The sequence below is a fragment of the Hylobates moloch genome, unplaced genomic scaffold (assembly GCF_009828535.3).
Source record: "Hylobates moloch isolate HMO894 unplaced genomic scaffold, HMol_V3 SCAFFOLD_8, whole genome shotgun sequence".
In the NCBI taxonomy this organism is placed as follows: Eukaryota; Metazoa; Chordata; class Mammalia; order Primates; family Hylobatidae; genus Hylobates; species Hylobates moloch.
Genome location: NW_026652283.1, coordinates 46,892,222 through 46,916,704, shown reverse-complemented (window position 1 = coordinate 46,916,704; position 24,483 = coordinate 46,892,222). Strand labels below are relative to the sequence as shown.

Below are 24,483 nucleotides of genomic sequence, written 5' to 3'. Positions count from 1 at the left end.
GATGAAGATGTGCCCAGGTGATTCACAGAATAAAGACATATTCAAATGGACATTTAATTCTGCTTTTGAAATGGGCTTCTTCTCCATGCCAGCAACCTGTCTTCAGCAGCAACTTTTTTAGCTGGCCTAGATCATACACCCAGGGCCAATGGGTTCTGGAGCCTGATAACCATCAGAATTGATGATACCATTGTTCTCCTTTTACCGGATGTAATCTAAAGTATATTTCTGCTGCTAACTACCTTTAAACAGAAAAAGAGAGGGACCACTTGACAGTATTGTTAAATACCTCCTGGGGTGATGGACTGAGCTGTACCTGAAGCCCAAAATAGCTTGGGCTTTGTTGAACTCGACTCACTCAAGCTGGCCAATGTATTATGCCAGGGGTTAGCAAACTACAGCCTGCAGACTAACTATGGCCGCTACTTTTTTTTTTTTTGGTAAATAAAGTTTATATATTATTTGTGGATACTTTCATACTACAACAGCAGAGTTGAGGAATGTGACAGAGATATATGGCCTATAAAGCCTAAAAATATTTACTGTCTTGGCCCTTTATAGCATAAGTGTGCCCACCTCTGTCCTATGCAAACAAGCTGAAATCCACATGCACTGGGACAGTGGGCAGACAGCACCCTCACCTGAGGCTCCGGGAGCGAGGCCGCATGGCTGGGGACTGCCGTCCTTCCTCATCTGGTACGCTCTCTGTGCTGAAATGCTTCGTCAAAAAGTGCAGCTCATCAGCTGTAGGCTGGAAAGGCAACTGATGCAGCTTTTCCTGTGAGGAGCATGATGACTAGAAGGGAAAACATTAAGAAGTGGCATTAAAGACATGTCCCAGAGCAGTCCAAGAATGGGGAAGGACTGAAAATGGTCAGGGAACTTCCCAGTCACTATAAACCCAAAGCAGGTCTTCTTTCTCCTACTCCCTTAGCCTTGCCTGTGCTTGATCCTGTTTTTCTCCAGCCCTTCAGAGCCCTCAGCCCTGAGGAATTCAATATACTGGAGTCCTTCAAGGGTTGTGCAGGGAGTTGGGCCCAGACTGTCATGGAATTTTAGAACTGCAAAAGTAGTTAATAAATCATGCTTCCTCACTTGGGACATGTTTTAGGTGTACCCAGCTGCAAATAACATCCCCTTAAGTTCTCCCTTCCACAATCTTGAGAGAGCCCACCCTGGGGGCAGCTCAGCGATGTTTCCTTTTGGCTGTTGTCTGGAGGAGAAATGCCTTTGCTGCGGCTGTGAGGGCTGTGCCCAGACCCACTCAAGCTGGCCAATGTATTATGCCAGGGTTTAGCAAACTGCAGCCTGCAGACCAACTATGGCCTCGTGTCCAGCAGGCAAGAAAATCCAGCAGGGAAGAAAATTACTTTTACATCTGGACCTGAAGATTAGGCTTGACCTGAAAATACTCATGAATTCTAAACATGGCTCAGTGACTGAGGATTCCTCACAACAGCACTGCCAATCTCAACAGGCCGTCTGAGGGAGGGTGCTCGGCTATCACAGGACTTCTACAGGCATAGCTAATGCTGAAGCACCCATTCAGCCCCAGGATCAGGGAACTCCCCCCCATTACCTGACAAGACTGACAAAGAGGACAGGCAAGTCGAACACTGTCAGCCCAAGTTCCATTTACCAAACTGATCAATGATCTGGGTTTTTTTTTTGTTTGTTTGTTTTTTTGAGACAGAGTTTCGCTCTTGTTGCCCAGGCTGGAGTGCAATGGCACGATCTTGGCTCACTACAACCTCCGCCTCCCGGGTTCAAGTGACTCTCCTGCCTCAGCCTCCTGAGTAGTTGAGATTACAGGCATGTGCCACCATGCCCGGGTAATTTTGTATTTTTAATAAAGATGGGGTTTCTCCACGTTGGTCAGGCTGGTCTGGAACTCCCGACCTCAGGTGATCCGCCCTCCTTGGCCTCCCAAAGTGCTGGGATTACAGGCGTGAGCCACTGTGCCCAGCCTGTTTGTTTTTTCAGAGACAGGATTCTGTTCTGTTGTCCTGGATGGAGTGCAGTGGCATTATCATAGCTCACTGCTGCCTCAAACTTCTGGGCTCAAGTGATCCTCATGCCTCAGCCTCCCAAGCAGCTGAAACTGCAGGTGCATGCCACCATGTCCAGCTATTTTTTTTTTTAAGTGACAGGGTCTTGCTGTGTTGTCCAGGCTGGTCTTTTGGAACTCCTGCTTTGACCTCTCAAAGTGCTGAGATTATAGGCCTGAGCTACTGCTCCCAGAGCCAAGGTTTAAATATCTAAATCCACTTAAGAATCAAAGCTAAAGCACCACACTGAGATAACTCTGTTGTCACAGGTTCAATAAACAAGTGAGAAATCAGCATTTCTTTTTGGCTAACAGTGCACATTTTCTCGCATAGAATGCTGTAATACATGAAGTTATAAACAGCTAGTGAGATGTCTCCACAGGGTTATTTCTTGGCCACATTTTAATAAATGATTTGGATCAAAGTTGCAAAAAGTATTCTTACCAGCTATAGCTAACATGAAACTAGTGAGGCAATGTAAACTACAGTGGGCAAAACTGGTGTTTTAAAGAATCCTAATAAGCTGGAGCAATGAGTTAAGTCTACTAAAATTTGCAGAAAAGGAATATTTACACATAGATGAGACTTACCTTGGTTCTAAAAAAATCACTTGTTTGAGTAAAGAGTTACGGGAAAGGGGATTTTTTTTTTTTTTTTTTTTTGAGAGAGAGTTTTGCTCTGTCACCCAGGCTGGAGTGCAGTGGCGTGATCTCGGCTCACCGCAATCTCCGCCTCCTGGGTTCAAGCGATTCTCCTGCCTCAGCCTCCTGAGACGCTGGGACTACAGGCGCGTGCCACCACGCCCAGCTAATTTTTTGTATTTTTAGTAGAGACGGGGTTTCACCATGTTAGCCACGATGGTCTCGATCTCCTGACCTTGTGATCAGCCTGCCTTAGCCTCTCAAAGTGCTGGGATTACGGGCGTGAGCCACCGCGCCTGGCCCGGGAAAGGGGATGTTTATTAGAGAGAGATCTTAAACTTAACAGTTGCCAAAGACCAGTGACATCTTTGGATTAATGTGATAGTAATATCTAGGTTGGGAGAGGAAATGTACTCCTTTTCCCTGCTCGAGATTCAGGAATAAAGGCACACTGAGCAAGGAAGACCTGAAGAATGCTGCAAATAATGGGGATGGGGTCAGCAGGTCTATGGCCTGCTTCTGTATGGCCTTCAAAGACTAAAACATTTACTCCACATTGGGGTCTTTACAGAAAAAGTTGGCCAACCTTGTCACTGTGGTTTTAATAAAAAGTTGCTCAGCTGGGTGTGGTAGTTCACGCCTGTAATCCTAGCACTTTGGGAAGCCAAGGCAGATGGATCGCTTGAGCCTAGAAATTTGGGACCAGCCTGGGAAACATGATGAAACCCCCTCTCTACAAAAAATTAGCCTGCTACAGGGTGGTGGCATGCCCCCGCAGTCCCAGTCTACTTAGGAGGCTGAGGTGGGAGGATCATCTGAGCCTGGGGAGGTCGAAGCTGCAGTGAGCCGTGACTGCGCCACTGCACTCCAGCCGGGGTGACAGTGACACTCCTTCAAAAAAAAAAACAAGGTTGCTCAATGAGGGTTTACTTAAGGGTCAATTGTGCATAGCAGCAATTAGTACAGCTCTTGTGTTTTAGGCTAAAACATTCTCCAAAAGAAATAAACACTTTAGAGACAGGTCCAGCTTTTTGTTTCATATGCATCAAACTTGGATATCAAATAACAATCACTCTTCCCTTCTTTTTTGAAAGAAAAAGGTGAAAAAGAGGGGGAGAGTCTACCAAGTGCTTCAGATATGAGAAAGGTGATCTGCTCTTGGTTCCAGTTCTAGAAATAAGGATGGAGGAGTAGGGGAAGTGTGCTTAGGAGTTCCCATATCTGGTCTCACTGTCAAAGCAAAAGTTCATCCTCAAGCTCTCCTCTGCCTCCACTAGAAGTAACTGATTCCCAGAGAGGGCACTGGTCATCCTTTCCGAAGGCACTTATGGCGCTGGCTATGGTTGGGAAGGCACCCCAGCCCTCTGTTGCACCCAACATCATCTCTCAGCAACTTCTCTTGAGTTTGACTTTGGAGAAAAAGTTGAGAACCATTTTGTAACACTAGATAACCCAAACGGAAGTACTTCCTCAGGGTGAAGGAAGTATGGCCACAGATATGGCTACTTACTGAGACAGTGGAGCTAGGAGTGTTAGTTCCGTATCCTGAAGAGGGCAAAGAGGCCAAAGACCAGCGCCGCCCATCAGTCCTGTATGCAAGAAAAAGTATTAGGCAGTTTCTACAGGACTACACCCTGACCCACAACCTGCCTGTCTGTTCATCAGCATTTTAGGGGCAGTTGATTCACTGTAGGGCTCCTCCTTAAGACATTACTGCTCAGTCCAGTACATGCTTTTACATCTCTCTCCTACAGAGGGCTTATTGTTGTTTTCCCTGCAAAGACAGACATCTCTGACTATAAAATACTCTATAACTTTGTATAACAGAAGAACATCTGTCATACAATACTGTGGTTTTGGAATATATATTTTCATACTCTCAACTTACTTTCATAGAAACAATGAGAGAGGATTCCAGCTATAGGCAACATTACAAGATAGAACTGCCACTGAAATGCAGCTATTTCCGTTTGTGAAGGCTCCATGTTAAGGGCTCTTTGGTCTTCCCCAGGCCACTGGCTGACAACAGGAAGAAGTGGGCCACCATCTGGGTCTGAACTGAGCTAATGAATGGGAAATAGTTATAGGCTGCCTAGGAGCTGTTAGGACTTATAAAACCAATATTTGGGAATGTCTGTCGAAGAGTGACAGTAACTTTATGAAAGAGGAGGGAGGTGACATACCCTTAGCTGTATATGAGACTTTGGGGGAGGCTTCCTGCTGCTCTCAAGAGGATGCTCCCCACAGCTCTCATCAAAACAAACAAACAAAACACGCCCCCCCACCCCGCCACAGTTATTTGCTTTACTGTAGAGGGGAAAGATCAAGCAGGGATCTAGTTTGAAACTTTTATAATATGAATGTGTGATTCTTTGCCCGGACTGTGGGATGTGGTGTATTCTTTTTTGTAGAGCTTAAGGGTACAGCCTGCTCTGGTTGAAGTTAGATACAAAGTTTTTTTGCTGCTACTCACAGAACCTTGGACTATCAGCAATGGAGGATCTTTGTAAGTTCATATTACAATTTACAGAGAAAACACTAAGATCTTGAGATTTGGGTGGTTTGTTCAAGGCTTCATGGTTATGGCAGGGACAGGGAGAGGAAGAAGCAAAAAGGAATAAATCTTGCTGGGGCTTCTCCCTTCGAAGCACTCCTCCCCACCCTCACCAATACCTAGCAGCTTTTCTACTCTGTTCTGTAAGAGGTGAGCCACAGGTTCCATGCCACATGCACATGACTCAAACTTCATGCCACCCTGGCAGCAGCACATATAGGCTATAACTCTGCTGGAACCTAGTCTCTGAGGTTCAGACATTCCAGGAAGGTGCTCAGACATGATGTTCTCTCTGACCTCTTTGCTGGGTCCTGGGAGCATCACACAATAAAGCAAGTCAGTTCCAGGAAACAGCTCAGCAAAGATGAGACAAGCATAACTCAGGGATGGATTTCCCAAACCCTTGTCAAATACACTTTTGTACACGTGAGTTTTCCTCCCCTTAGATAGAAATGAAAACCAGTTGCATGGCAGCTATTTCTCTGTATAATGAACAGCAGGGGCCACCAGAGTCAGGAAGAAATGCCACCACATGATGCCTCTATTTCCTCTATCTGGTCACCGCAGTCACCTGACTGTGCAACGCTGTGGGAATAAGGGCGACTTGTCCCTAAGCTCAGAAGTTTGGAACTATTCAGCAATTCCTGCCTCCAAGCATATGAGCTCTGAGCCTTGGTTCCAGCAGGTAGAGGGAGATCCCTTTGGGCCTCTTTGCAAGACATGAAAGGCCCAATGTTCATACCCACAGTCAGAGAAGAATCATCACAACCAGTTTTCACCAACCACAACATCACAAACCATATTGTCTGGCCATGCATAGCAGTTTCCCAGCCCCTCTCCCCATTATACCCGCTATTACCTGTCAGCTCTGTGGCTATGGCTGTAGTAAAAAAATACACATTACAGTGAGAACCAAAGGAACCAGACACAGTGATCTTTTTGAATCTTGGTATTTGGTCTAGCTTGGCACATTCCTTCTGTTTAGGAATGTGTGATAGTTTGAAGTGAAATTGTAGGACCAAAGGATCTATCCTTAGTGTTCAATTCAATCTGTCTTTTGTTTGACATTGCAAACCCATGTGATCCTCCAAAGCGCCAGCCAGTAACACAGAAACAAACAATTCCTGATACTCTGTTTGGCAGGGTTGAAACACTTCTCCCCATCCCACCAATAACCAGCAGCTTTTCTTACTATGTTCTATAAGAGGACAGCCCAGAGATCCATGTTCCATGCACATGACTCAAATGTCATGCCACCTAGCATAGACCTGTTTGGGTCTCAGTGGTAAAAACCAGGCCCTGAAGCCTCCTAGTTGGTCCTACTCCTAAACCCAGGCAATGAAACAGACCCATGGTATCAATGGAACAGGCTGTTCCCTCTGCCTGGAATGGTCTACACACACCTGCGTCCTCACACCTAAGGTGGCAGCTGCTTCTCATCCTTCAGAGAGGCTTTACATGGCCACCCAGTGGAGGTTCTTTGGCCTTAGTATCTTCCTGTTCTTTTTTTGTTTTGTTTTGTTTGAGATGGAGTCTCGCTCTGTCTCCCAGGCTGGAGTGCAGTGTCATGATCTCGGCTCACTGCAACCTCTGCCTCCCGGATTCAAGTGATTTTCCTGCCTCAGCCTCCCAAGTAGCTAGGATTACAGACCTGCGCCACCATGCCCGGCTAATTTTTGTATTTTTAGTAGAGATGGTGTTTCACCATGTTGGCCAGGCTGGTCTCAAACTCCCGACTTCAAGTGATCCGCCTGCTTCGGCCTCCCAAAGTGCTGGGATTACAGGCGTGAGCCACTGTGCTTGGCCCTCTTCCTGTTCTTTCATGCAGCATCATGCTCTTTCCCTCTGTGGTGCTTGTCATAATTTATAACCATATATTTGTTTGTCTTTCTCTCCCACTACTCATTTGTCTTCCCGCCAGGACACAGCTTTCAACAAATGAAGGTATCTCTATTAAAGATGACTTGATTGTGGTTGAATTGAGACAGAAAATATGCAAATAAGATAATATCAGGAATTGAAAAGTACTAGTTTGAAAATAAAACTGGATGATTTGATAGAGAAAGACAAGAAGGCCCCTTTAGATTGAATGTTTAGGGAAGGCCTCTCTGAGGAGGTGACATTTAAGAGGAGCTATGAATCATAAGAATGAGTTAGCTAAATGAAGATCTGAGGGAACAGCATTCCTTACAGAGGAAACAACCAGTACACAGACTCTCCTACATCCTGAGTTTCAGGGAAGTAGGGACTATGTCTATTTTGTTACCACTACATAACTAAGCACCCAGCTGAGTGTGCCTGGCTCTAGTTGGTGGTGCTCAGCAAATGTTTACCAAATGGATGAGAAATAACTCAATGCCACCTATGGGGATCTGGCCACAGGTCTTGGTGTCCTAGCTCATACCTACTCTGAGAGTACAGTTTATACACAGTCCAGGCAAGAAGTCTGGGATAAGTCTTTCCAGCTGGGCTGGACAAACAAATGCATCAAACCAGCATATTCTTATACTGTAAGTGATCTTATCTGGATCCTTGCTTAACAAATTGGAAGTTCCATAGGGTAGGAGAGATGAGCCCATGGAACAAACCTGCATAAAATTTGTTTTGAATAAGGTAAGTGGGTTGAAGGAGGAAACCCAAGTCAGCCACCAAACTTATCCCAACCTGTTCATGTTCTTTTCAGCTGCAAAGAATCCTGGAAAGAGGATGGATTTATTTTGGGTTATCACTGGAATAGTGAGTTAACACCATTTCCAGGAGCCTCCCCTTTTCCTAATATGTCTTTTTTTAAAAAGTAGTCTAAGTAGGCCAGGCGCAGTGGCTCATGCCTGTAATCCCAGCACTTTGGGAGGCCAAGGCGGGTGGATCACGAGGTCAGGAGATCGAGACCATCCTGGCTAACATGGTGGAACACCGTCTCTACCAAAAATACAAAAAAAGAAATTAGCCGGGCGTGATGGCGGGCGCCTGTAGTCCCAGCTACTCGGGAGGCTGAGGCAGGAGAATGGCGTGAACCTGGGAGGCGGAGTTTGCAGTGAGCCGAGATCGTGCCACAGCACTCCAGCCTGGGCGACAGAGCAAGACTCCGTCTCAAAAAAAAAAAAAAAAAAAAAAAAAGTAGTCTAAGTATTAAAACTGTCCTGGCCTCCGGCTATATTACATTCTCCATCCATTAAAGGTTACAAATCTGGAACCATAATTTTCCTGGAAGTCTTATACCAGAGACTAACTCTAACCAAGAACAATTTTAAAAATTAAAAAATAAAATAAATATAAACTCTGGCAAAGAATCTTAGAAAAGTTCTGACAAGAAATCATGTGTGTATAGAGCCCAGGTATGTGATTTGGATGGATAAATCTCATTCAGCTTTCTCCAAAGGCCTGATGATATTCCAGCCACAAGCAGAGCTGTCAGCATTGCTGCCATGGGCCACAGACAGGTTTGTTATCACTCTCAAGAGGGAAGAAACATGGGAGGAGGACTGTAAGCATGGCTCTGTATGCACCAAATCTTTCTAAATTCATAGAAGGAAAAGTGAAGTCCCTGTAGTCTCTTTATACCCCCAAACGAACTCCAGCTCAAAGTCAAGGAGAGAGGCACAAAGGGCCCTTCCAGCTGCTTTAAACTAGCTGAGTTAAAGAGGACAAAGAGTAAAACTTTGGGTCCTCCTGGAGGAGAGCTTATTTTTTCATTCATCACTCTAGGACAGTTCTCAATTGAAAGTATAATGCTTTGGAACATACCCATAGGACATTAGGGACTTAAAAAAAAAGTGAATTATACAAATAAATCTACTTTTACTTAATATCTACTCTCCTGTTTAAACATTCAAACACAAACACGTGGGGCACCTACAAAGCAAAACCAGAACACGATCATTACAACCTGGGAGAGGAAAGCAAAGACAGAGTTTTGATGGATGGGAGCTTCAGGTAATACACTTGAAAGAGTAGTGACACTTAAAGGAGGAATCTGACATTCAACTAACACTCATGCAAGTGCCACATGTGCTGGTCCCAGAGGAGGTTTCCTATCAACTTACCTACGGGCAGGAACAAAAGAAAAGTGAGCAGGTGCATTTGGAGAGAAATTCCGGGGGCTGTCCAAAGGACTGTTACCTGTGGATGGGAAAAGAAATGAAACTCTGTGAGGTTTGCTTGTGAGAAGGGTGGACATGACTTTCGGGCAAGAAATATCCCCCTAGCACTGGCAATTATATAGTTATTTTCTCAGGGCCACTATCAGTTTAATGAGTCTCTTTCTGTAAAAGTTTCATAGCCCAGAGGTTTTCTCCCTTGTTCCCAAGTTTCCTGTAACAACCCATGTCTCTCAGACAACCATTCTAGATCTAGTAGCAACTTGACTATTTCCTGCCCTCCTAGGAACACCTGAGACTTCAATCTGTCTTGTCAAGTGAACCAACATTCAGAAGGCTTAAAGAGCTCATTCGGTCAGAGGGTATAGCCAAATGTTCATGCTTTCTCAAAGGGCAATAGGACCCCTAATCCAAAAGTTTCTTGCATATATATCTCTGCGCACTGTATCCAAGGGCTAAACCAGGAACATGTGTGTTTTAAGGGGAAAGAGAAGTTCTCAGGTAGGGACTCAGGATAGTATTAAACCTTAAGATAGTTCATAATCAAGGCCCCCAAGTCTACAAAGCATACCGCCATTTCTTATTAGTATTCACGTGTTCCCTGTAACTTGCTAACTTAAAGCTCAGAAGCTTTGAACAAAACTGTAAGTTTACCTTTGTATTATTCCCAATGGTTCTTAAACCTAAGCCTGCCACACTTCTCTGGGCTATCTTCTAGCTGGGGGCTGGTAAGTAGGAGCCCCTAGTTGGCAGTTGTTAATATGACTACTCAAAAGGCCATGTTGAAGTAAGCACCATACTCCATGCTGTGCTGGCTCCCCTCTAACCCCTGTCCACCTCCTCACTTCTGTGCTTACCTCCCAGGGGCCTGGTACTTCAACATGCACTGGCTTTCTCTTGGATCGTATGTTTTCTGCACAGGGTATGGATGTTCCAAGTTGCCAAAAACCTACCCCTTTGTTTCCCATTATCTCTATCTAATAGGGCTTATATAGCACTTAATGTCTTTTTATACTGATCTAGTAGAAACCAGCCTCTCAATCAGTGCTCCTACTACCCTATGCAGCAGCACCTCTGTATCAATTATATAATGGCATTGTTTTTGGTTGAAATAATAAGGGGCATTTTCAGTTCTTCTCACCCCCAGGTGCATAAAATATACAACTTCATCCAGTGGATCTGCTCTCAACATTGCACGAACTCTGGGTTTTCCATGCTCTGTGTTAGGGCTATCTGTTATGACCTCTCCCCATCTTCTGGCTAGCGGGCACCAGGATATAAGGGAAGTGATCCTGAGTAGCTGTTTCCTTAGCCAGGACTTAATAAGGGTCAGGCCTCCTCAGAAGTATCAAGGATTATTTTTTTAAAAAAATTCTATTCTTTTTTGATAGTGTCATCCCATGTCAAAGATTAACAAATACCCACAGTTTGATTCTTGACATGCAAAACCAGATGCCCTTTGTTGGTTCCCAAAACCACCCAGCTAAAGCCACAAGGAGATGCCTGGACATGAGCATCCTACAATGACTAGCCTTCCAAGGATCGGTCTGGTTACAGAGGTACAAAGAATCTTCCAGGTGCGCATAGTAGAGCTAGGGTTACATAACACACACGTATGTCAGAAATAACTAACACCGAGAGGGAAAAAAAAGCGGCAAAAAAACTAAATAAACAGCACCACTGAGCTGTAGGACAACTTCAAGCAGGGGGAGCGGAGAGCAGGGGATACAGAAAAAAGATAGGAAGAAATAATGGCGGACAATTTTGCAAATTTGACAAAAACCATATACCCACATGTTGTGTGACAGGTCCTTTACCAGATTACTTAAAGGTACATATGTTCACTGCCTGAAACCTGAAGGCTAGGCCCATGGCAATGGTAACCAGCTGAGGAGCAGGTATCCCTGAGAACCAGCCAACCATCCCAGAGAGTATCTGAGAATCTCTCAAGAAAAACACTATCATTGTTCAAACACAGTAGGCAAAGATCCAGAAAATTAGCTTAAAAGCAGTTTAGAGGGAGCCGGGTACAGTGGCTCACGCCTGTCATCCTAGTTTGGGAGGCTGAGGAGGATGATCACTTGAGTCCAGGAGTCTGTGACCAGCCTAAGCAACATGGCAAAACACCCCATGTCTAAAAACAAACAAACAAAAAAATGCGGTTTAGAGACAGGAGGCAGTGTGGATCACTAGAGCTGTCCTGCTGCCATCCAGGAGTGCCTTGTATGTAAGTTGAATAAACTTGTCTATTCATCAAGTTACACTTGTCTGAGTCATTCTTTGGTCTCATGGCTCCTTCTCAGTTTAGATGGGACGTTGCAATCCCAAGTTTTTCTTGTAACATCACAAATCTAAGAATCTCTAAGAATCCCAAACATGAGAAAGAAGAAGAGAAGTATATCAAAGAATACCATAGTCAAATCGCTCAAAACTCAAGAAACAGAGAAAAATCTTAAGAATGGCTAGAGCTTGGTGGAGCTGGGTAAAGTGAGAAGATATGTTATACAGAGGAACAAAGACAAGGATTATAGCATATTTCTCTATTGTTTCTATTGGAAACAATGCAAGAAGACAGCAGAGCAATATCTTTAAATTATGGAAGATATGGGCCAGGCGTGGTGGCTCACGCCTGTAATCCCAGCACTTTGGGAGGCCGAGGTGGGTGGATCACGAGGTCAGGAGATCGAGACCATCCTGGCTAACACAGTGAAACCCTGTCTCTACTAAAAAATACAAAAAATTTAGCCGGGCGTCGTGGCGGGCACCTGTAGTCCCAGCTATTCGGAAGGCTGAGGCAGGAGAATGGCGTGAACCCAGGAGGTGGAGCTTGCAGTAAGCCGAGATCGCACCACTGCACTCCAGCCTAGGCGACAAAGCAAGACTCTGTCTCAAAAAAAAAAAAAAATTATGGAAGATATGGCTATTCTCCTGCCAACCTAGAATTCTAGACCCAGCTGTTGTGTAGTAAAGAATTTGACTGGCCTTAGTCCCCAGTTCCTGGGAAGGTGCCTCTAAATCCTTGGAATTTCCCAAGTGATAGGAGTGCTTTTGTTATTCATGATAGGGCCTGATACTTTATGCTAATGATATAACTCAGGATGGGAGCTGGCCACACCTGAAAGACCAACCATGTAATTGGAGGGTTGGGGCTTTGAGGCTCACCTAGCACCAGGGAGTGCTAGCACTCACCTAGTACTTTGGGAGGCCGAGGCAGGCAGATCACCTGAGGTCAGGGGTTCAAGGCCAGTCTGGCCAACATGGCAAAACCCCGTCTCTACTAAAAATACAAAAATTAACCAGGTGTGCTGGCACATGCCTGTAATCCCAGCTACTTGGGAGGCTGAGGCAGGAGAATCGCTTAGAACCTAGGAGGCTCACTGCAATGAGCCGAGATCGTGCCACTGCACTCCAGCCTGGCTGGGCGACAGAGTGAGACTCCATCTCAAAACAAAACAAAAACAAAAAACAAACAAACAAACAAAAACAACAAAAACAAAAAAAAGAGGGTTAGGGCTTTGAGCCACTTGCTATCAGTCTGACATAAACCTGACTTCCCAGAAGTGGAGAGGGGCTAGAGATTAAGTTCAGTCATATGGCCAATGAGTCAATCAATCATGCTTATAAAATAAAAGCTCACTCTGGACACAAAGCTCCTGTGAGCTTCCCTGCTTAATAATAATTTGTATGTATTGTTATACATCCATGTGCTAGAAGGGTGATGCATCCTGACTTCACAGGGAGAAGGCACTGGAAGCCTTGTGTTGGGACCCTCCCAGACCTTGTCCTACACATGTCTTCTTTGGCCGGACCTGATTTTTATCTTTTTTGCCACAATAAAATTGTAAACCTAAGTATAGTGAATTACTGAACTCAGGAGGTAGGAAGAAACCTCAAATTTGTATCCATTTTGTCAGAAGTATGGGTGACTTGGGAACCCCCAAACTTCTGCTTGGTGTCTAAAGTGAGGGCAGTTTTGTAGCAGACTGGGCCCTTGTAAAGTTTGGCCTAATTTGGGGTAGTTAGTGTCAGAAGTCATTGTACCAGCAAAAAAAAAAATTTTTTTTGAGATGGGGTCTCGTTTTGTTGCTCAGGCAGGAGTGCAATGGCGCAACCTTGGCTCACTGCAAGCTCTGCCTCCTGGGTTCAAGAGATTCTCCTGCCTCAGCCTCCCAAGTAACTGGGATTACAGGCACGCGCCACCATGCCTGGCTAATTTTTCTATTTTTAATGGAGATGGTATTTTACCATGTTGGCCAGGCTGGTCTCAAACTCCTGACCTCAAGTAATCCTACTGCCTCAGCCTCCCAAAGTGCTGGGATTATAGGCATAAGCCACTGCTCCTGGCCTCAGCAAAAATATTTTTAAAAGACAGAGGTAAAAAATAAATACTTTTTCAAACAAAAAAACTAAATAAAATTATCAACAGCAAACCACACTACAAAAAAATGTTTTAAAAATGTCCTTTAGGCAGAAGCAAAGGATACCAGGTGGAAATATGGATCTGCACAAAAGAATGAAGAGCAATGGGAAACTTAACTACATGGAAAAAGATACATGACATTTTCTTATTATTTAAATCTCTTTAAAAAGCAGTACATGTTTAAATAATAATAATATTATTACTATTAAATAATAATAGTGTGGGATTTACAACACATGGGGATCAAAAGTTTGAAAACAACTATATAAAGGCTGGAAGGGGAGAAATGGAAGATTCTTATCCTGTATATGAAGTGGTATAAAATTATTTGAAGATTGATATGAGGGATATGTTAAAGATATATACTATAAATGCTAAGGTAAACACTAAACTATAAAGGGTTATAGCCTATAAGCCAATAAAGGACTTAAATGGAATAAAAATACACACTTAACCCCAAATAAAGCAGCAAAAGATCACAGAAGGAGAAAAAAACAGGTGGAATAATTAGGAAAGAAAAAGGGAGGTGGTAGACATAAACAAACCACATCAACAACCACATTAAATGCCCCAATTAAAAGGTAGAACTTGTTAGATTGGATTTTAAAAAAAGAAAGACTCCATTAAAGAAACTGAGTCAATAACTAATAATCTCCAAAAAAAGCACCTGTTTCAGATGTTTCACTGATTAATTCTACCAAACACTTATAGAAGAAATGATACCAATTCTCTACAATCTCTTCCAACCAAAGATGATTGTAACATGATTCCTAACTCATTCCATAGGGCCACTATTACTCTATTACCCAAACCAGATAAAAATATTGTAAGAAAAAAAATTATAGACCAATATCTCTTATGAAAACAGATGCAAAAATTCTCAATATAAGAAATATCAAATCCAACAATGTATAAAAAAGTTACATACTGTCACCAAATGGAATTTACTCCAAGTATGCAAGGATGGCTCAACATTTGAAAATCAATTATCTACCACATCAACATACTAAAGAAGAAAAAGCATATGGTCACATCAACTGATACAGAAAAAGCACTTGACTAAATCTAAAACCCATTTAAAACTTTTTTGATAAAAACTCAGCAAACTAGGAATACAGGAGAACTTCCTCATTTGACCAAGAACATCTACAGAAGACATACTTGTTGTTAACATCATACTTCATGGGGAGAAACTGGGTATTTTTTCTCCAAGAATGGGAACAAGGCAAAGATGGCCTCTCACTACTCCTATTCAGTATAATACTGGAAGTTTTAGCCAGTGCAATAAGGTAAGAAAAGATGGCTGGGTGCAGTGGCTCATACTTGTAATCCTGGCACTTTCAGAGGCTGAGTTGGGGGGATTACTTGAGCCCAGGAGTTAAAGACCAGCCTGGGCAACATAGTGAGACCCCATCTCTAAAAAAACTAAATAAATAAAAAAGCAAAACAAAACCAAAAAGACAAGAAAAGGAAATGAAAGGTAAATACATTGGGAAGGAGGAAATAAAGGTATTTATGTTTAGAGATGACATGATTGTCTATGTAGAATATTCTAAAGAATCAACAAACAACACTCCTGTAACTAATAAGCAATTACAACAAGGTTGCAGGATATAACGCTAATATTAAAAAGTCAATTGTGTCCCTTTATACCAGAAATGAATAATCAGAATTTGAAATTAAAAACACAATACCATTAACAGAAAAACTGAAATGCCTACATATAAATTTAACAAATACACTGAAAATCTATACACTGTAAATTATGAAACTCTGATGAAAGAAATCAAAGATCTAAATAAATGAGACACTGCATGATCATAATGGAAGACTCAATATGTCTAAAATGTTAATTATAAGCAATTTGATCTATGGATTAAATGCAATCCCAATCAAAATCCAAGCAAGTTAGTTTGTGAATATTGACAAATTGATTCTACAGTTTACATGGAAAGGCAAAATAACCCAAACAACCAATACAATACTGAAGAAGAATAAGGTTAGAGGACTGATATTACCTGACCTCAAGACTCACTATAAAGCTATAGTGATCAAGACAACATGGTACTGGTGGAAGAATAGATACGTAAATCAGCAGAACAAAGTAAAGACTCCAGAAACAGACCCATACAAATACAGTCAACTGATAGATGACAAAGGAGCACTGGCAATTCAATGAAGAAAATATATATTCTCATTGACGAATGGTGCTACAACAACTGAATGTTCATATGCAAAGAAATGAATCTAGATACCTTTTACAAAAATTAACTCAAAATGGGTCATGAAAATGATCCCAATGTAAGATTTACCTAAATGTAAAACACAAAACTATAAAACTTGTATATGATAACATAAGACAAAATCTAGGCGACCTTGGGTTTGGCGATGAATTTTTAGGATATGAAACCAAAAGCAAAACCATGAAAAAAAAACATTAATAAGCTAGACTGCATTAAAATTAAGAACTTCTGCAAAAGACACTGTTAAGAGAATGAAAAAGACAGACCACAGACTAGGAGAAAATATCTGTAAAAAAACACATACTTGGCTGGGCATGGTGGCTCATGCCTGTAATCCCAGCACTTTGGGAGGCTGAAGATAGAGGACTGCTTGAGCTCAGGAGTTCAAGATCAGTCTGGACAATACAGGGAGATCTTGTCTCTACAAAAAATTTAAAAATTAGTTGTGTTTGGCAGCCTAACGCACCTGGTCTCAGCTACTTAGGAGGCTGAAGTGGGAGGATCATTTGAGCTTGGGCTGTAGTGGGCTGTGACTGCACCACTGAACTCCAGCCTGGGTGACAGAGCAAGACCTTGTCTCAAAAACAATCAAGAAAAGTCAAGTCCCAACCCCCAACCCCCAAAACAAAACAAAACAAAAAACCCACATACTTGATAAAAGACAAATGTATAAAGAACTCTTAAATCTCAACAAGAAAACAAACAACCCAATTTTAAAAATGAGCAAAAGATCTGAACACCCACCTCACCAAAGAAGATATACAGATAGCAAACAAGTATGTAAAAAGATTCTCAACATCATTTGGCATAGGACATTGCAAATTAAAACTACAATTGGATACTCATACATACCTATTAGAATGGCTAAAAAGGATGGGGAACAACAGGAACTCTTGTTATTGTTAGTAGGAATGCAAAATGGTACAGCCACTTTGGAAGACAGTTTGGCAGTTTCTAAAAAGCTAAACACAGTCTTCCCACAAAATTCAGCAATTGCTCTAAGTAAGTACTCACTTGGGTTGAAAACTTGTCTACACAAAAACCTGAACATGAATGTGTATAGCAAGTTTATTCGCGATCGCCCAAAACTGGAAGCAACCAAGATGTCCTTCAATAGATGATGGATAAACATACTGTGGTACATCCATACAATGGAATATTATTTAGTGATAAAAATAAACAAGCTATCAACCTATGAAAAGACAGGAACCTTGAAGGCATATTGCTAAGTGAAAGAAACTAATTTGAAAGGCTATATGTCATAAGATTCTGACCATGTGACATTTTGGAAAAGGTAGGTATAACTACGGAGACAGTAAAACAATCAATGGTGCCAGGGGGGAGAAGATGAGGGACAAATACGTGAAGTACTGTGCACTATTTTAGGGAAATAAATCTACTCTGTATGATACTGTAGTGGCAGACACAAGACATTACGCATTTGTCAAAACATACAGAACTTTATAACCTAGAGAGTAATGTAAGGGAAAAAAAAAATTAAGCCTTGGTTTGTCACCTCTAAAGGCAAATTAAAAAAAAAACTTATGAGATCAGAGGATCCCAGAGAAGAATGCAGACTATGACAAGAGAATCTAACTGTATTACAAATGTATGAAACAACATCACTGAAGAGGGTGAAAGGAAAAGTGCTGACCTAAGAAAACTTTGGAAATGAATGAAATCAGTAAGACTAAAGATCAAAGGAACTACAGGTAAGTACTGAACTCAACTTGATAAAGTTGTTTCTCAAGGAGTATGAGTTAATAATTTTGATACTGCTATACATGTATACTGGAACTGAGCAGTTTATGTGTATGGATGGTGGATGATGGGACCCAGGTTTCTCATTGTTGGAGTGGAAATTTACAGATCAGCAAAGGGAAGAAGAATCTAGAATGATCCATGTGATATTGAATTGGAGCCAGAGACATCAAGAAGAATTCATGTTTAATATAAATACAGACAATTACATATAAAAATATTTATAGATATGTGTATATTCACAGGTTAGTATACATACTAATACTATATGTCTTTGATCAATCAGCTAAGAGGGACTAGAAAAAGGACACCCCAGTAGAAACAAGCATTCCTAGAACCCAGATCTTGATTTGTAATACTGTTCTCCAATTTAAAAATCCAGACCTCTTGGAGAAATGGCTGATTCTAGGACTGGGGTCAGAAATATACAACATGAGCCTGGAATATCTTATAGTCGCAGATAGTAAGGAAAGGATAAAACAACAACAAACCAAAACCAAAACCAACCAAACAAAAACCACCAAATTGATGTATGTCAAGGGGGAAAAGGAGCCAACTGAAAGGACCTTGATAGCCAAAATGGAACAACTTAAGCAAAAAAACTAAAGTATTAATGGATTACAGTCTGATCTAGATAACAAATACTTATTCATACTGATATAAATGATTGAATAAATAAATGGGAAGAAGATCAGTGAGGATGTAGAACACTTGAACAACACTACCAACAAACTTGACATAACTGTCACTTAATAGACCTGTACCAAACAGTAGTAATACACATTCTTTCCAGGTGAACACTGAACATTTGCTAAGAAAGATCACATTCTGAGCCATAAAACAAAACTCAATAAATTTTAAAAGGATTCAAGTCATATAAAATATGTTTTCTGACTACAATGAAATAGAAGTAGAAATCAGTAACAGAAAGATCTCTGGAAAATCCCCAAATATTCATAAACTAAACAATATACTTCTGAATAATTTGTGGGTCAAAGAAGAAATCAAAAGGGAAATTAGAGGCTGGGTGTGCTGGCTCATGCCTGTAATCCTAGCACTTTGGGAAGCCAAGGTGTGGGAATTCCTTGAGGCTAGGAGTTCAAGACCATCCTGGGCAACATAGCCATGGTCCTGGCTACCTGAGAGGCTGAAGTGGGAAGACTGCTTGAGCCCAGGAGGTTGAAGCTTCAGTGAGTCATGTTTGTGCCACCCTACTCCAGCCTGGGTGACAGAGCAAGACCCTGTCTCAAAAAACAAACCAAAAAACCCAACAAAAAACATACACAGGTTTTTGAGATCGATAAAATTAAAACGATAGACAGACTAATCAGGAAAAAAAAAGACAAAACACAAATTACCAACATCAAGAATGAGAAAGGTGACACTTCTATGGACTCTACAGTTATCAGAACAACTTTATGTCAATTATTATAAACAACTTTGTCAATTAATTTGACAACTTAGAAGAGACTGAAAATTCTTTGAAAGATATACACTACCAAAGCTCACTCAGTAACAGATAACCTAAATAGTCCTATATCTATTAACAAAATTAAGTTTATAATTTAAAACCTTCCCACAAATTCTAGTTTCAGAGGCTTCACTGGAGAATTCTGCCAAACATATAAGACAGAAGTAGTAACAATTCTACACACTTCCAGAAAATTGAAGAGGAGGGAATACTTCCCAACTCGTAACTATGAGGTCAGCATTACCCTGATACCAAAACCAGACAAAGATATTGTAAGATAACTACAGACTAATATTCCTTATGAATATAGATGCATACATCTTAAAATTTCAGCAAATCAAATACAACAACATACAAAAAGACTAATACAAACGAATATTCTCTTTTTTTTTTTTTTTTTTTTTTGAGATGGAGTCTCGCTGTGTCGCCCAGGCTGGAGTGCAATGGCGCAATCTCGGCTCACTGCAAGCTCCGCCTCCCAGGTTCACTCCACTGTCCTGCCTCAGCCTCCCAAGTAGCTGGGACTCCAGGCGCCTGCCACCACACCTGGCTAATTTTTTGTATTTTTAGTAGAGACGGGGTTTCACCGTGTTAGCTAGGATGGTCTCGATCTCCTGACCTCATGATCCGCCCGCCTCGGCCTCCCAAAGTGCTGGGATTACAGGCATGAGCCACCGCGCCCGGCACAAATGAATATTCTCTAAATAATGGGAAGTGGGAGCAAATACATCATGACCAAGTAACGTTTATCTCAGGAATTCTAGTTGGTTTAAAATCTGCAAATCAATCAATATAAGTCACTACATTAGTAGGCTAATCAAGAAAAAAACATATAATCATCTCATTAGACATAGAAAATGCACTTGACAAAAGTTCAACAATAATTTTTGATAAAAACTTTTAGCAAACTAGGAATAGGACACATTCTTCAGTTGATAAAGGGTTTCTATGACAAACTTAGAGCTAATGCCACAGTTAACAGTAAAGACAAAATGCTCTAAGATCAGGAACAAGGCAAGAATATCTACGATTACCATTTCTATTCAAAATTATACTGGGAGTTCCAGCCCAGTGGAATAGGCAAGTTGTCTTTATTCATGGACAACATGAGTATCTCCAGAAAATACAACAGAATCTACAATAAAGCTACTGGAATAAGAGTTAGCAAGGCTGCAGGATAAAATATCAATATACAAAATCAACTATATTTACACATACTGTAAATAATCAGAAATGAAAAATAATAATACCACTTATAATTGCATAAAAATATGGAACACCTAGTGATAAATTTGACAAAAGAGGCATAAGAACTTCAGAAAACATGTTGAGAGAAATTAAAGATTATCTAAATAGGTGGAGAAACAAAGCATATTCATGGGTTAAAAGATTTGATATTGTTAAGAAGTCAATTCACTCCTAATTGATCTACAGATTCAGCACAATCCCAATAAAAATACCAGCTGCCTGTCTGATAATCTGATTTTTAAATTCATATGGAAATACAGAGGACAAGACGCCAGACAAAAAAACACAGTACATACTACCTAACTCCATTTAGATAAAATTCTACAAAATCCAAAGTAATCTACGAGTGACAAAAAGCACATCAGTGGTTGCCTGCAAGTAATTACAAAAGGACCTGGGGAAACTTTAGGAGATGACAGATGTATTCACAATTTTGATCATGGTGATAGCTGCACAGATGTATATACATAGGTCGAAAGCTGGCTGGGCACGGTGGCTCACGCCTGTAATCCCAGCACTTTGGGAAGCCGAGACTAGCCTGCCCAACATGGTGAAACCTGGTCTCTATTAAAACAAACAAACAAACAAACAAACAAAAATTAGCAGGATGTAGTGGCGGGAGCCTGTAATCCCAGCTTCTCAGGAGGTTGAGGCAGGAAAATCATTTGATCCCGGGAGATGGAGGTTGCAATGAGCTGAGATCACGCCACCGTACTTCAGCCTGGGCAACAAGAGTGAAACTCCGTCTCAAAAAAAAGAGAAAGTTATCTAACTTTATACTTTGAATATTGTATATCATTTTTATCTCAGTAACATTTGTTTAAAAATAAATATAAATAAGTAAAACAAATATATTAAATACCTTACATATTCATGGTACAAAATGTTTTACCTTTTCATTTAGAATGCAATGTGATTGAAGATAGCTCATATTTATGTACTCATTTACTCATTTTTTTTTTTTTTTTTTTTTTTGAGACGGAGTCTCGCTCTGTCGCCCAGGCTAGAGTGCAGTGGCGCAATCTCGGCTCACTGCAAGCTCCGCCTCCCGGGTTCACGCCATTCTCCTGCCTCAGCCTCTCCGAGTAGCTGGGACTACAGGCGCCCGCCACTGCGCCCGGCTAATTTTTTGTATTTTTAGTAGAGACGGGGTTTCACCGTGGTCTCGATCTCCTGACCTCGTGATCCGCCCGCCTCGGCCTCCCAAAGTGCTGGGATTACAAGCGTGAGCCACCGCGCCCGGCCATTTACTCATTTTTATTGATTTTTTTTCTGAGACAGGGTCTTGCTCTGTCACCCAGGCTGGAGTACAATGGCTCAATCACAGCTCATTGCAGTCTTGAACTCCTGGGCTCAGCAATCCTCCCGCCTTGGCCTGCCAAAGTGTTGGGATTATAGGTGGGAGCCACTGTGCCTAATCAGATGGCTCTTATTTTTAAAAATCTTAAGTCTAAACCCTTCTGTGGTTTGGTTTTTTAATTTAGATTTTGACTTGCTTTTATTATAGATAAAAAATAGGCCAGGGGTGGTGGTTCATGCCTGTAATCTCAGTACTTTGGGAGGATGAGGCAGGAGGATCAGTTGAGGCCAAGAGTTCAAGACCAGCCTGGGCAACAACACAGTGGGACTCTGTCTCTACAAAAATTTAAAAAATTATTAGCTGGGTGTGGTAGTGTGCATCTGTGGTCGTACTTAGTTGGGAGGCTGAGGTGGAAGATCACTTGAGCCCAGGAGGTCAAGGCTGCAGTGAGCCATGATTGTGTCACTGCACTGTAGCCTAGTTGAAAGAGTGAGACTCTGTCTCAAAAAAAAATAAAAATAAAAAAAAATAAAATAAACCTCACAAAGACATGTAGCTCCCAATGGAAGAAGTGTGTTGTTGGCTGTATTTATTAAATCATGATACTTGTTTTTCAATTCCCTCCAAGGGATGATAAATTTTTATCTTCTGTAATGTCAGCAATTTTTCTTGGAACCTAATGAAGAGGTATTATAGTTTTATATTTTTAAACAATAGATTAAAAATTGAACCTTTCTTTTAGAAGATTAGAAACATTCTATTTCCAATGTTTTCAAATGACAGACTTACCAGCTTTTAGAGGAGGCATAACATTTTTCAACCAAAATCACATATAGATGGTAACATTTCTAAATGTCCATCTTCAAATTGCTTTTTCCATGGCACAAATTTCTTTTAAAGTGTAGCTACCTTTGCACTCAATGATAAAATATCACCTTCGCCCTGAAAAGAGTGTTTGTGCCCGTTACCCCAAATCTCCTAGGGAGCATACTACTAAAAATCACTTGTTAGCACAGAAAAAATTGGCATATTTGGAACACATTTTGTAAAAGAAAATTGGGCCTGTAATCCAAACACTGTGGGAGGACTTCTGGAGTTCAGGAGTTTAAGACCAGCCTGAGCAAAATAGTGAGACTCTATCTCTACAAAAACTAAAAAGAATTAGCTGAGTGTGGTGGTGCACACCTGTAGTCCCAGCTACTTGGGAGGCTGAGGTGGGAGGACTGCTTGAGCCCTGGAAGGTAGAGGCTGCAGTGAGCTGCGATCATGTCACTGCACTCCAGCCTGGGTAACAGAGTAAGATCTTGTCTAGAAAAAAAAAAAAGTGTCTTACTCTAAAATTTAGAATGGACAGAATAGAGAGGGAAAAGGAGTTAGGGGGTATCTTCGATAAGCCAAACGAAAAGTGATGAGGGCTTCCATAAGGCCATGATAATGAAATCAGAATGTGCTTAGTTTACAACACCTTCTAAGTCAAAGACTTTTTCTGAGTCTTACATTGAATTCTTGGTGACACCTACCAGAATGAAAGGCATCATATGATAAGTCTTTGTTCTTATATAAATAAGGTAAATACTGTACTTATTATCAATTTTAAGGTTCATTTATTTATTAGGATTTTTTAGAGCTGATTCACAATTCAACATTCTACGTTACCAAATATGGCCAACGCTGGAGAAAAGAAATGGTTTCCAAGTTATGGAGTTGTTGCCAGGATAATAGCAAAAAACAGAGCACTACGTATGTAATGGAAATCTTTGGCAAAAGGCATCTGTAATGCAAGGGGAAGTAATGATGAATTCCCACCAAATGCAAGCAACAATATAATAAACAAGCATTCTTTCCAACTGGCCAGGCTCTGCAGACTTTTCAGAAGATGCTATTCTGACACTACCTCAAACTGGGTATACTGCAATTAAACTCTGATGCCATCCATATAGAGTTAGCATAGACCCCACAGTTTAAGAGCAAAGTCCTTGACAAGACTGCCTCACTTCCAACACCAGTCATAAATCTTTGTGGGGGTGGCAGGGGGAGGGGCCAAGACCACCAGCATACCTGGCTGACTAGCTACAAGTTTAGGGAGTACTCACAGCCCTCCCACATTCAATAATTTACTAGAACAACTAATAGAATTCAGAAAAGCACTATACTTATTATTACAGTTTTATTATAAAGGATACACAAAGGCAGGGTGAGGTGTGGGAGGGGAAGTAGAGATCCTGTGCCCTCTCCTTGTGGAATCCGGGAGTGTCACCCTACTGTGTTCACCAACCAGGAAGCTCTACTGAGCTTAAGGTTGTCCAGAGTTCTAATTTTTATTACATAATCATGATTGATTAAATGATTGGCTAAATGGCTGAACTCAATCTCCCGGCCTCTATCTCAACCTTCTAATAATGTGGTTTGTCTTTCTGGTGATCAGTCCCCATCCTGAAACTATCCACAGGCCCATTATGAGTCACCTCACTGGTATAACAAGACAATCCTAGGTTTCAGGAAATTCCAAGGTTTTCAGAGGCTCTTTGCCTACATCTGGAACAAAGATCACAGAAATTCTTTATTCTACCACAGATGCTAAGGCCTAAAAATGTGTGCTACTTTTATTGGGTTTTCTCTATTTCTCCAGTATATACTTTACCTTAAAAGGCCAAAATTACAGCCGGGCACGGTGGCTCACGCCTGTAATCCCAGCACTTT

General features: G+C 41.4%; 1 protein-coding gene across 5 annotated transcripts in view; it reads right to left on the bottom strand.

Annotated features, from left to right (window-relative positions):
• MAST2 (microtubule associated serine/threonine kinase 2) overlaps positions 1-24,483 on the bottom strand; it is a 244,291-nt gene that overhangs the window by 25,107 nt on the left and 194,701 nt on the right. For 3 of the 5 annotated variants that reach the window (XM_032160691.2, XM_058443331.1, XM_032160695.2), the window contains 4 exons: positions 9,287-9,362; positions 6,103-6,123; positions 4,200-4,278; positions 642-796 (listed from right to left, as the gene is read on the bottom strand). In XM_032160691.2, coding sequence (XP_032016582.1) covers positions 642-796; positions 4,200-4,278; positions 6,103-6,123; positions 9,287-9,362 — 331 coding nt within the window. The remainder of the gene's footprint in view (positions 1-641; positions 797-4,199; positions 4,279-6,102; positions 6,124-9,286; positions 9,363-24,483) is intronic. The other 2 variants (XM_032160693.2, XM_032160694.2) reach the window with 1 other exon arrangement.